Raw genomic sequence first — 13,932 nt, 5'->3', positions numbered from 1 at the left:
CTGCTGCTCTCTACCATCCTACCTGCTACTCTCTACCATCCTACCTGCTACTCTCTACCATCCTACCTGCTACTCTCTACCATCCTACCTGCTACTCTCTACCATCCTACCTGCTACTCTCTACCATCCTACCTGCTACTCTCTACCATCCTACCTGCTACTCTCTACCATCCTACCTGCTACTCTCTACCATCCTACCTGCTACTCTCTACCATCCTACCTGCTACTCTCTACCATCCTACCTGCTACTCTCTACCATCCTACCTGCTACTCTCTACCATCCTACCTGCTACTCTCTACCATCCTACCTGGTACTCTCTACCATCCTACCTGGTACTCTCTACCATCCTACCTGTTAACCTACCATCAGAGCCACAATAGGCCGTAATGACAGGGAAGGCATCTCATGACACTAAACTGTTTTCCAATTCACCCCAGACGAAACACCCTGATGGCCAGCGACTACCATTTATCCAGACCACTGGGCCATTTAGCAGTGAGCTGGGAAGAACATACACACAGAGACAGACACACTAGAATACATTCCACTCACTCAGCACCACATTGTACTCCATTGATCCGGCAAGCTGGGGTCCTGAATCGATCATCTTATCAATCGCCTTCCTCTCTGCCACCGAGCAGATCTGAAATCAGACAGGAGAGGGAGGACACAGACAGACGTTAGCTGGGTGGAGGGAGAGAGAAAGAAGGAGAGGAGGAAAGAGGCGATTGGAGAGAGGAGGAGGAGAGGAGGAAAGAGGCGATTGGAGAGAGGAGGAGGAGGAGGAGGAAAGAGGTAAGGAGGGGGAAACCACACACTTCATCTACCAGAAGAGAAAGAAACAACTGAAATGAACACAGCACGGGAACTTCAGGTTGGAGATCAGTCTAGCTAGCTGAATCTTTTTTCTTTTTGTTGTGTGGTGTAACAATTTGACATTTCTGGTTACACACAAAGTCAGTGTGTAACTTCTAGCTAGATAGGTAGTGTCTAGTATCAGATGTAGATAGGTAGTGTCCTGGGTCAGATATAGATAGGTAGTGTCCTGGGTCAGATGTAGATAGGTAGTGTCCTGAGTCAGATATAGATAGGTAGTGTCCTGAGTCAGATATAGATAGGTAGTGTCCTGGGTCAGATGTAGATAGGTAGTGTCCTGAGGCAGATATAGATAGGTAGTGTCCTGGGTCAGATGTAGATAGGTAGTGTCCTGGGTCAGATGTAGATAGGTAGTGTCCTGAGTCAGATATAGATAGGTAGTGTCCTGAGTCAGATATAGATAGGTAGTGTCCTGAGTCAGATATAGATAGGTAGTGTCCTGAGTCAGATATAGATAGGTAGTGTCTAGTATCAGATATAGATAGGTAGTGTCCTGAGTCAGATATAGATAGGTAGTGTCCTGGGTCAGATGTAGATAGGTAGTGTCTAGTATCAAATATAGATAGGTTGTGTCCTGGGTCAGATGTAGATAGGTAGTGTCCTGGGTCAGATGTAGATAGGTAGTGTCCTGGGTCAGATGTAGATAGGTAGTGTCCTGGGTCAGATGTAGATAGGTAGTGTCCTGGGTCAGATGTAGATAGGTAGTGTCCTGAGTCAGATATAGATAGGTAGTGTCCTGGGTCAGATATAGATAGGTAGTGTCCTGGGTCAGATACAGATAGGTAGTGTCCTGGGTCAGATGTAGATAGGTAGTGTCCTGGGTCAGATGTAGATAGGTAGTGTCTAGTATCAGATGTAGATAGGTAGTGTCCTGGGTCAGATGTAGATAGGGTCAGATGTAGATAGGTAGTGTCCTGGGTCAGATATAGATAGGTAGTGTCCTGGGTCAGATATAGATAGGTAGTGTCCTGGGTCAGATATAGATAGGCAGCGTCCTGGGTCAGATGTAGATAGGTAGTGTCCTGGGTCAGATATATATAGGTAGTGTCCTGGGTCAGATATAGATAGGTAGTGTCTAGTATCAGATGGAGATAGGTAGTGTCCTGGGTCAGATATAGATAGGTAGTGTCCTGGGTCAGATGTAGATAGCTAGTGTCCTGGGTCAGATGTAGATAGCTAGTGTCCTGGGTCAGATGTAGATAGATAGTGTCCTGGGTCAGATGTAGATAGGTAGTGTCCTGAGTCAGATATAGATAGGTAGTGTCCTGAGTCAGATATAGATAGGTAGTGTCCTGGGTCAGATGTAGATAGGTAGTGTCCTGAGTCAGATATAGATAGGTAGTGTCTAGTATCAAATATAGATAGTGTCCTGAGTCAGATATAGATAGGTAGTGTCCTGGGTCAGATGTAGATAGGTAGTGTCCTGAGTCAGATATAGATAGGTAGTGTCTAGTATCAAATATAGATAGGTAGTGTCCTGGGTCAGATGTAGATAGGTAGTGTCCTGGGTCAGATGTAGATAGGTAGTGTCCTGGGTCAGATATAGATAGGTAGTGTCCTGGGTCAGATGTAGATAGGTAGTGTCCTGAGTCAGATATAGATAGGTAGTGTCCTGGGTCAGATACAGATAGGTAGTGTCCTGGGTCAGATGTAGATAGGTAGTGTCCTGGGTCAGATGTAGATAGGTAGTGTCTAGTATCAGATGTAGATAGGTAGTGTCCTGGGTCAGATGTAGATAGGTAGTGTCCTGGGTCAGATTTAGATAGGTAGTGTCCTGGGTCAGATGTAGATAGGCAGCGTCCTGGGTCAGATGTAGATAGGTAGTGTCCTGGGTCAGATATAGATAGGTAGTGTCCTGGGTCAGATATAGATAGGTAGTGTCTAGTATCAGATGTAGATAGGTAGTGTCCTGGGTCAGATATAGATAGGTAGTGTCCTGAGTCAGATATAGATAGGTAGTGTCCTGAGTCAGATATAGATAGGTAGTGTCCTGGGTCAGATGTAGATAGGTAGTGTCCTGAGTCAGATATAGATAGGTAGTGTCTAGTATCAAATATAGATAGGTAGTGTCCTGGGTCAGATGTAGATAGGTAGTGTCCTGGGTCAGATGTAGATAGGTAGTGTCCTGGGTCAGATGTAGATAGGTAGTGTCCTGAGTCAGATATAGATAGGTAGTGTCCTGGGTCAGATACAGATAGGTAGTGTCCTGGGTCAGATGTAGATAGGTAGTGTCCTGGGTCAGATGTAGATAGGTAGTGTCTAGTATCAGATATAGATAGGTAGTGTCTAGTATCAGATGTAGATAGGTAGTGTCCTGGGTCAGATATAGATAGGTAGTGTCCTGGGTCAGATGTAGATAGGTAGTGTCCTGGGTCAGATATAGATAGGTAGTGTTCTGGGTCAGATATAGGTAGTGTCCTGGGTCAGATAGGTAGTGTCCTGGGTCAGATGTAGATAGGTAGTGTCCTGGATCAGATATAGATAGGCAGTGTCCTGGGTCAGATGTAGATAGGTAGTGTCCTGGGTCAGATACAGATAGGTAGTGTCCTGGGTCAGATACAGATAGGTAGTGTCTACTATCAGATGTAGATAGGTAGTGTCTAGTATCAGATGTAGATAGGTAGTGTCCTGGGTCAGATGTAGCTAGGTAGTGTCTAGTATCAGATGTAGATAGGTAGTGTCCTGGGTCAGATGTAGATAGGTAGTGTTCTGGGTCAGATGTAGATAGGTAGTGTCCTGAGTCAGATGTAGATAGGTAGTGTCCTGGGTCAGATGTAGATAGGTAGTGTCCTGGGTCAGATAGGTAGTGTCCTGGGTCAGATATAGATAGGTAGTGTCCTGGGTCAGACATAGATAGGTAGTGTCCTGGGTCAGATGTAGATAGGTAGTGTCCTGGGTCAGATGTAGATAGGTAGTGTCCTGGGTCAGACGTAGATAGGTAGTGTCCTGGGTCAGATGTAGATAGGTAGTGTCCTGGGTCAGACATAGATAGGTAGTGTCCTGGGTCAGATATAGATAGGTAGTGTCCTGGGTCAGATATAGATAGGTAGTGTCCTGGGTCAGATGTAGATAGGTAGTGTCTAGTATCAGATGTAGATAGGTAGTGTCCTGGGTCAGATGTAGATAGGTAGTGTCCTGGGTCAGATATAGATAGCTAGTGTCCTGGGTCAGATATAGATAGGTAGTGTCCTGGGTCAGATATAGATAGGCAGCGTCCTGCGTCAGATGTAGATAGGTAGTGTCCTGGGTCAGATATAGATAGGTAGTGTCCTGGGTCAGATATAGATAGGTAGTGTCTAGTATCAGATGTAGATAGGTAGTGTCCTGGGTCAGATATAGATAGGTAGTGTCCTGGGTCAGATGTAGATAGGTAGTGTCCTGGGTCAGATGTAGATAGGTAGTGTCCTGAGTCAGATATAGATAGGTAGTGTCCTGAGTCAGATATAGATAGGTAGTGTCCTGGGTCAGATGTAGATAGGTAGTGTCCTGAGTCAGATATAGATAGGTAGTGTCTAGTATCAAATATAGATAGGTAGTGTCCTGGGTCAGATGTAGATAGGTAGTGTCCTGGGTCAGATGTAGATAGGTAGTGTCCTGAGTCAGATATAGATAGGTAGTGTCCTGGGTCAGATACAGATAGGTAGTGTCCTGGGTCAGATGTAGATAGGTAGTGTCCTGGGTCAGATGTAGATAGTTAGTGTCTAGTATCAGATGTAGATAGGTAGTGTCCTGGGTCAGATATAGATAGGTAGTGTCCTGGGTCAGATATAGATAGGTAGTGTCCTGGGTCAGATGTAGATAGGCAGCGTCCTGGGTCAGATGTAGATAGGTAGTTTCCTGGGTCAGATAGGTAGTGTCCTGGGTCAGATATAGATAGGTAGTGTTCTGGGTCAGATATAGGTAGTGTCCTGGGTCAGATAGGTAGTGTCCTGGGTCAGATGTAGATAGGTAGTGTCCTGGGTCAGATATAGATAGGCAGTGTCCTGGGTCAGATGTAGATAGGTAGTGTCCTGGGTCAGATACAGATAGGTAGTGTCCTGGGTCAGATACAGATAGGTAGTGTCTAGTATCAGATGTAGATAGGTAGTGTCTAGTATCAGATGTAGATAGGTAGTGTCCTGGGTCAGATGTAGATAGGTAGTGTCTAGTATCAGATGTAGATAGGTAGTGTCCTGGGTCAGATATAGATAGGTAGTGTTCTGGGTCAGATGTAGATAGGTAGTGTCCTGAGTCAGATACAGACAGGTAGTGTCCTGGGTCAGATGTAGATAGGTAGTGTCCTGGGTCAGATACAGATAGGTAGTGTCCTGGGTCAGATATAGATAGGTAGTGTCTAGTATCAGATGTAGATAGGTAGTGTCCTGGGTCAGATGTAGATAGGTAGTGTCCTGTGTCAGATACAGATAGGTAGTGTCTAGTATCAGATATAGATAGGTAGTGTCCTGGGTCAGATATAGATAGGTAGTGTCTAGTATCAGATGTAGATATGTAGTGTCCTGGGTCATATGTAGATAGGTAGTGTCCTGAGTCAGATATAGATAGGTAGTGTCCTGGGTCAGATATAGATAGGTAGTGTCCTGGGTCAGATACAGATAGGTAGTGTCCTGGGTCAGATACAGATAGGTAGTGTCTAGTATCAGATATAGATAGGTAGTGTCCTGGGTCAGATATAGATAGGTAGTGTCTAGTATCAGATGTAGATATGTAGTGTCCTGGGTCATATGTAGATAGGTAGTGTCCTGAGTCAGATATAGATAGGTAGTGTCCTGGGTCAGATACAGATAGGTAGTGTCCTGGGTCAGATACAGATAGGTAGTGTCCTGGGTCAGATACAGATAGGTAGTGTCCTGGGTCAGATACAGATAGGTAGTGTCCTGGGTCAGATACAGATAGGTAGTGTCCTGGGTCAGATGTAGATAGGTAGTGTCCTGAGTCAGATATAGATAGGTAGTGTTCTGGGTCAGATGTAGATAGGTAGTGTCTAGTATCAGATATAGATAGGTAGTGTCTAGTATCAGATATAGATAGGTAGTGTCTAGTATCAGATATAGATAGGTAGTGTCCTGAGTCAGATAGGTAGTGTCCTGAGTCAGATATAGATAGGTAGTGTCCTGGGTCAGATGTAGATAGGTAGTGTCTAGTATCAGATATAGATAGGTAGTGTCTAGTATCAGATATAGATAGGTAGTGTCTAGTATCAGATATAGATAGGTAGTGTCCTGGGTCAGATAGGTAGTGTCCTGGGTCAGATATAGATAGGTAGTGTCCTGGGTCAGATGTAGATAGTGTTCTGGGTCAGATGTAGATAGGTAGTGTCCTGGGTCAGATACAGATAGGTAGTGTCTAGTATCAGATGTAGATAGGTAGTGTCCTGGGTCAGATGTAGATAGGTAGTGTCCTGGGTCAGATGTAGATAGGTAGTGTCCTGGGTCAGATAGGTAGTGTCCTGGGTCAGATGTAGATAGGTAGTGTCCTGGGTCAGATATAGATAGCTAGTGTCCTGGGTCAGATATAGATAGGTAGTGTCCTGGGTCAGATGTAGATAGGCAGCGTCCTGCGTCAGATGTAGATAGGTAGTGTCCTGGGTCAGATATAGATAGGTAGTGTCCTGGGTCAGATATAGATAGGTAGTGTCTAGTATCAGATGTAGATAGGTAGTGTCCTGGGTCAGATATAGATAGGTAGTGTCCTGGGTCAGATGTAGATAGGTAGTGTCCTGGGTCAGATGTAGATAGGTAGTGTCCTGAGTCAGATATAGATAGGTAGTGTCCTGAGTCAGATATAGATAGGTAGTGTCCTGGGTCAGATATAGATAGGTAGTGTCCTGGGTCAGATATAGATAGGTAGTGTCTAGTATCAGATGTAGATAGGTAGTGTCCTGGGTCAGATATAGATAGGTAGTGTCCTGAGTCAGATATAGATAGGTAGTGTCCTGAGTCAGATATAGATAGGTAGTGTCCTGGGTCAGATGTAGATAGGTAGTGTCCTGAGTCAGATATAGATAGGTAGTGTCTAGTATCAAATATAGATAGGTAGTGTCCTGGGTCAGATGTAGATAGGTAGTGTCCTGGGTCAGATGTAGATAGGTAGTGTCCTGGGTCAGATGTAGATAGGTAGTGTCCTGAGTCAGATATAGATAGGTAGTGTCCTGGGTCAGATACAGATAGGTAGTGTCCTGGGTCAGATGTAGATAGGTAGTGTCCTGGGTCAGATGTAGATAGGTAGTGTCTAGTATCAGATGTAGATAGGTAGTGTCCTGGGTCAGATATAGATAGGTAGTGTCCTGGGTCAGATATAGATAGGTAGTGTCCTGGGTCAGATGTAGATAGGCAGCGTCCTGGGTCAGATGTAGATAGGTAGTTTCCTGGGTCAGATAGGTAGTGTCCTGGGTCAGATATAGATAGGTAGTGTTCTGGGTCAGATATAGGTAGTGTCCTGGGTCAGATACAGATAGGTAGTGTCCTGGGTCAGATACAGATAGGTAGTGTCTAGTATCAGATGTAGATAGGTAGTGTCTAGTATCAGATGTAGATAGGTAGTGTCCTGGGTCAGATGTAGATAGGTAGTGTCTAGTATCAGATGTAGATAGGTAGTGTCCTGGGTCAGATATAGATAGGTAGTGTTCTGGGTCAGATGTAGATAGGTAGTGTCCTGAGTCAGATACAGACAGGTAGTGTCCTGGGCCAGATGTAGATAGGTAGTGTCCTGGGTCAGATACAGATAGGTAGTGTCCTGGGTCAGATATAGATAGGTAGTGTCTAGTATCAGATGTAGATAGGTAGTGTCCTGGGTCAGATGTAGATAGGTAGTGTCCTGTGTCAGATACAGATAGGTAGTGTCTAGTATCAGATATAGATAGGTAGTGTCCTGGGTCAGATATAGATAGGTAGTGTCTAGTATCAGATGTAGATATGTAGTGTCCTGGGTCATATGTAGATAGGTAGTGTCCTGAGTCAGATATAGATAGGTAGTGTCCTGGGTCAGATATAGATAGGTAGTGTCCTGGGTCAGATACAGATAGGTAGTGTCCTGGGTCAGATATAGATAGGTAGTGTCTAGTATCAGATGTAGATAGGTAGTGTCCTGGGTCAGATGTAGATAGGTAGTGTCCTGGGTCAGATACAGATAGGTAGTGTCTAGTATCAGATATAGATAGGTAGTGTCCTGGGTCAGATATAGATAGGTAGTGTCTAGTATCAGATGTAGATATGTAGTGTCCTGGGTCAGATGTAGATAGGTAGTGTCCTGTGTCAGATACAGATAGGTAGTGTCTAGTATCAGATATAGATAGGTAGTGTCCTGGGTCAGATATAGATAGGTAGTGTCTAGTATCAGATGTAGATATGTAGTGTCCTGGGTCATATGTAGATAGGTAGTGTCCTGAGTCAGATATAGATAGGTAGTGTCCTGGGTCAGATACAGATAGGTAGTGTCCTGGGTCAGATACAGATAGGTAGTGTCCTGGGTCAGATATAGATAGGTAGTGTCTAGTATCAGATGTAGATAGGTAGTGTCCTGGGTCAGATGTAGATAGGTAGTGTCCTGGGTCAGATACAGATAGGTAGTGTCTAGTATCAGATATAGATAGGTAGTGTCCTGGGTCAGATATAGATAGGTAGTGTCTAGTATCAGATGTAGATATGTAGTGTCCTGGGTCATATGTAGATAGGTAGTGTCCTGAGTCAGATATAGATAGGCAGTGTCCTGGGTCAGATACAGATAGGTAGTGTCCTGGGTCAGATACAGATAGGTAGTGTCCTGGGTCAGATACAGATAGGTAGTGTCCTGGGTCAGATACAGATAGGTAGTGTCCTGGGTCAGATACAGATAGGTAGTGTCCTGGGTCAGATGTAGATAGGTAGTGTCTAGTATCAGATGTAGATAGGTAGTGTCTAGTATCAGATGTAGATAGGTAGTGTTCTGGGTCAGATGTAGATAGGTAGTGTCCTGGGTCAGATACAGATAGGTAGTGTCCTGGGTCAGATACAGATAGGTAGTGTCCTGGGTCAGATGTAGATAGGTAGTGTCTAGTATCAGATGTAGATAGGTAGTGTCCTGGGTCAGATGTAGATAGGTAGTGTCCTGAGTCAGATATAGATAGGTAGTATCCTGGGTCAGATAGGTAGTGTACTGGGTCAGATGTAGATAGGTAGTGTCCTGGGTCAGATGTAGATAGGTAGTGTCCTGGGTCAGATACAGATAGGTAGTGTCCTGGGTCAGATACAGATAGGTAGTGTCCTGGGTCAGATGTAGATAGGTAGTGTCCTGAGTCAGATATAGATAGGTAGTGTTCTGGGTCAGATGTAGATAGGTAGTGTCCTGAGTCAGATAGGTAGTGTCCTGAGTCAGATATAGATAGGTAGTGTCCTGGGTCAGATCTAGATAGGTAGTGTCTAGTATCAGATGTAGATAGGTAGTGTCTAGTATCAGATATAGATAGGTAGTGTCTAGTATCAGATATAGATAGGTAGTGTCTAGTATCAGATATAGATAGGTAGTGTCCTGGGTCAGATAGGTAGTGTCCTGGGTCAGATATAGATAGGTAGTGTCCTGGGTCAGATGTAGATAGATAGTGTTCTGGGTCAGATGTAGATAGGTAGTGTCCTGGGTCAGATACAGATAGGTAGTGTCTAGTATCAGATGTAGATAGGTAGTGTCCTGGGTCAGATGTAGATAGGTAGTGTCCTGGGTCAGATGTAGATAGGTAGTGTCCTGGGTCAGATAGGTAGTGTCCTGGGTCAGATGTAGATAGGTAGTGTCCTGGGTCAGATAGGTAGTGTCCTGGGTCAGATGTAGATAGGTAGTGTCCTGGGTCAGATATAGATAGGTAGTGTCCTGGGTCAGACATAGATAGGTAGTGTCCTGGGTCAGATATAGATAGGTAGTGTCCTGGGTCAGACATAGATAGGTAGTGTCCTGGGTCAGATGTAGATAGGTAGTGTCCTGGGTCAGATGTAGATAGGTAGTGTCCTGGGTCAGATAGGTAGTGTCCTGGGTCAGATATAGATAGGTAGTGTCCTGGGTCAGATATAGATAGGTAGTGTCCTGGGTCAGACATAGATAGGTAGTGTCCTGGGTCAGATATAGATAGGTAGTGTCCTGGGTCAGATATAGATAGGTAGTGTCCTGGGTCAGATGTAGATAGGTAGTGTCCTGGGTCAGATGTAGATAGGTAGTGTCCTGGGTCAGATATAGATAGGTAGTGTCCTGGGTCAGATATAGATAGGTAGTGTCTAGTATCAGATATACAGTGCATTCAGGAAGTATTCAGACCTCTTCCCTTTTTCAACATTTTGTTACATTACAGCCTTATTCTAAAATGGATTCAAATTGCCATCCTATGTAGAAGAATCGAGGCTATAAAAAACAATGTAATCCAATTGAGAATAAGGCTGTGACGTAACAACATTTGGAAAAAGTCCAGGGATACTTTCCGAATGCGCTGTACATACATTCTACAGAGCCTGCTGGGCATTCCCTACAATACACTACTGCTGCACCCAAAACAGTTACTGATCTAAGCCAATCCGGGGTAGGCCGTCACTGTAAACAATACTTTTTTCTTAACCGACTTGCCTAGTTAAATAAAAATAAAATACCCATCTTCCCATTTAGAGTTTCTGGCGCAGCACAAAAAGGTTGTTGACCAAATGGTGGGACAATGGCATTTCCTAACAGACCTGGTAACTTTCTTTGTTGTTACTTTAAGGTTGGAACCAACATGCAGTACCTCCAGCAGGAAGAGAGGTAAGAACCATTGGTCCACCAGCTCAGGGTCAAGCTACACTATTGTAATGGCATTGCTGGACTTTTATAAACAAAATAAATAAACATTAAAGACATGTCTAAACCATTTCCTTTTATTTGTACATGTTTTAAAACAATACAAATACAGTACCAGTCAAAAGTTTGGACACACCTACTCATTCAAGGGTTTTTCTATATTTTACATTGTAGAATAATAGTGAAGACATCAAAACTATGAAATAACATCTATGGAATCATGTGGTAACCAAACAAGTTTCAAACAAATTAAAATATATTTCATATTTCAGATTCTTCAAACCAGCCACTCGTTGCCTTGATGACATGATTACATAGATGTTATTTAATGGTTTTGATGGCTTCACTATTATTCTACAATGTAGAAATAAAGAAAAATTCTTGAATGAGTAGGTGTGTCCAAACAGTAGACTGGTACTGTATTTGTATTGTTTAAAACATGTACAAATAAAAGGAAATGTATAGTTTAAACATATCTTTAATGTTTATTTGTTTTAGCTGTTAGTGATAATTCTCTAAGACTTAATACATGTGTTAATACATAAGCCTTTATGTAGACTATATATACAAAAGTATGTGGACACCCCTTCAAATGAGTGTATTTGGCTATTTCAGCCCCACCCGAGCACACAGCCATGCAATCTCCATAGACAAACATTGGCAGTAGAATGGCCTTACTGAAGAGCTCAGTGACTTTCAACGTGGCACTGTCATAGGATTCTAGAGCTGTGCCGGTCAACTGTAAGTGCTGTTATTGTGAAGTGGAAACGTCTAAGAGCAACAACGGCTCAACCATGAGGTGGTAGGCCACACAAGCTCCCAGAACAGGATCGCTGAGTGCTGAACACGGAACAATAGTCTGTCCTCAGTTGCAACACTCACTACTGAGTTCCAAAATGCCTCTGGAAGCAACTGCAGCACAGGAACTGTTCGCCGGGAGCTTCATGAAATTGGTTTCCATGGCCGAGCAGCCGCACACAAGACTAAGATCACCATGCGCAATGCCAAGAGTCGGCTGGAGTGGTGTAGCGCTCGCCGCCATTGGACTCTGGAGCAGTGGAAATGTGTTCTCTGGAGTGATGAATCATGCTTCACCATCTGGCAGTCCGACGGACGAATCTGGGTTTGGCGGATGCCAGGAGAACGCTTCCTGCCCCAATGCATAGTGCCAACTGTAAAGTTTGGTGGAGGAGGAATAATGGTCTGTGGCTGTTTTCCATGGTTTGGGCCCCTTAGTTCCAGTGAAGTGAAATCTTAACACTGCAGCATACAATGACATTCTAGATGTTTCTGTGCTTCCAACTTTGTGCCAACAGTTTGGGGAAGGCCCTTTCCTGTTTCAGCATGACAATGCCCCGTGCACAAAGTGAGGTCCATACAGAAATGGTTTGACTAGATCGAGTGTGGAAGAACTCGACTGGCCTGCACAGAACCCTGACCTCAACCCCATCAAACACCTTGATGTAACTCCGCAGGGGACGGTTGGCATAGTGACAGGAAAACCAATCTGTTGGTGTTTGGCTGTGTGTTTATGCTATGTTGTCTCGTCTGAATAAAGAAACAAAAACATTGAATTGCCGTAAGCGTTCAAGGGTGACCATGCGGTTCTCACCCTGATGTCATCCTCTGTGATGTATCCGGTCTGAGCCACCCACCAGGGCTCTACAGAGACTCACCCTGACGTCATCCTCTACAGAGACTCACCCTGACGTCATCCTCTACAGAGACTCACCCTGACTTCATCCTCTACAGAGACTCACCCTGACGTCATTTCCTCTACAGAGACTCACCCTGATGTCATCCTCTGTGATGTATCCGGTCTGAGCCACCCACCAGGGCTCAACAGAGATCTCTACTGGCTTGGAGGGCAGCAGGTCTCGCGCTGTTTTCCTACGGAAGAATTTCTGACAAGAGACGACACACAATTTTTACATCAGCGGACATCTAGTCAGCAGCGTTGGCCGATGTTCAGTGAAAGTCTGTCTCCACAGCCAGACAAGTGTATTCAATTAAAAGAGGAACTGAATATTTTCCGGAAGCTCACTGCAATGTTTAGTCACTAGAAAACATCTAGAATTAAAAGTAATCTGTGTGTTGTTGTTGTAATAACCAGAGTATCGTCAAAGTATTTCATCACTTAGAGTACATGTTGACAAACATAAATAAGGATATTATTTAATTATGTTTAAGTTGCTCTTACCTTGGAAGACCTGCACTGGTTCATCAAGTCTATATACTGGTTCCTCCCGATGCCCAGCAGCCTTAGACCTAGAAAATAGACGGGAGACATTAAAATCACTGGTTCATCAAGTCTATATACTGGTTCCTCCCGATCAGTGGCGATCCGTCGTTCAGGGCAGTTGTGGGGGGCTTGCCTTTTTTGCACGTTATTTTGGCATTAATACATATCAGTTTGCAAACAATGTAAAACATAGTTTTTTAAACGTCATTGAGTTAATAAAGCTGCATACAAACATGGTCTCTTTTTGGTTTTCTTGAGTAAAGCAGCTCCAAAATGCAGGTGTTTCAGCCCAGCTCAGTGCTTTCTGTGGTGGTGTGGCTAGCCAGCAGAAAATACAGAGCATTGCGCCTGATTGGTTCATTTTTCTGTCACGATTGGCTCAGTTTTCTGTCACTCATGGGACAGTAGTCATCCCCAAGTCTAAGGTTAGAATGTTAGCCCCTTGTGTTCTGTGACATCAATTGATACAATGACATCAATTCACGTTATATAAGTAACTTTGATTGGACTGATCATGTCAACATCATTCTTTCAAAATATTAGCTATCAGTCATCATCAGTTGTCATCAAGTCGACAATCTACTGGCAAATCCTTTTTAATCCTTGTCATATGAAGAGACATAATGCTAAGAAATTATAGATAAAACTTATCGGTGCTCATCGGCCATTGGACATAAACATTACACAACAAGTTGGAAATCGCTAATTCAACAATGAGTGGTTTGGAAGGAATCAGTGGCTAACCCACTAACGTTGGTTTCTTTGCCAGACTACGATGACAAAGTTTGATGACAAAATTTGCACACAAAGGACCTCTGCACCAACTTCCCAAGGTGAGTCCAAAAATGTATTGTATGCTGCTGCATACATTATGTAATATGCCTGGGAGATGTGTAGCTAAGAAAGTAATACTAAGTGTAGGTTGTGTAGCATCCCAGGGATGTGTGTTGCTTTGGGGACCTTGAACAGAATGTGACTGGCAGAATGGGTGTTGTATGTGGAGGATGAGGGCTGCAGTAGATATCTCAGA

General features: G+C 43.9%; 1 protein-coding gene across 4 annotated transcripts in view; it reads right to left on the bottom strand.

Annotated features, from left to right (window-relative positions):
• The window catches only part of LOC115190951 (protein FAM91A1), a 114,820-nt gene that overhangs the window by 82,986 nt on the left and 17,902 nt on the right, over positions 1-13,932 (bottom strand). For 3 of the 4 annotated variants that reach the window (XM_029748993.1, XM_029748995.1, XM_029748994.1), the window contains 3 exons: positions 12,861-12,928; positions 12,451-12,564; positions 554-644 (listed from right to left, as the gene is read on the bottom strand). In XM_029748993.1, the coding sequence (XP_029604853.1) occupies positions 554-644; positions 12,451-12,564; positions 12,861-12,928 (273 nt within the window). Of the gene's footprint in view, positions 1-553; positions 645-12,272; positions 12,406-12,450; positions 12,565-12,860; positions 12,929-13,932 lie in introns of those variants that run through there. The other variant, XM_029748996.1, reaches the window with a different exon arrangement.

The sequence above is a fragment of the Salmo trutta genome, unplaced genomic scaffold (assembly GCF_901001165.1).
Source record: "Salmo trutta unplaced genomic scaffold, fSalTru1.1, whole genome shotgun sequence".
In the NCBI taxonomy this organism is placed as follows: Eukaryota; Metazoa; Chordata; class Actinopteri; order Salmoniformes; family Salmonidae; genus Salmo; species Salmo trutta.
Note: the sequence above shows the minus strand (reverse complement) of the source record. Positions and strands in the feature narration are given on the sequence as shown.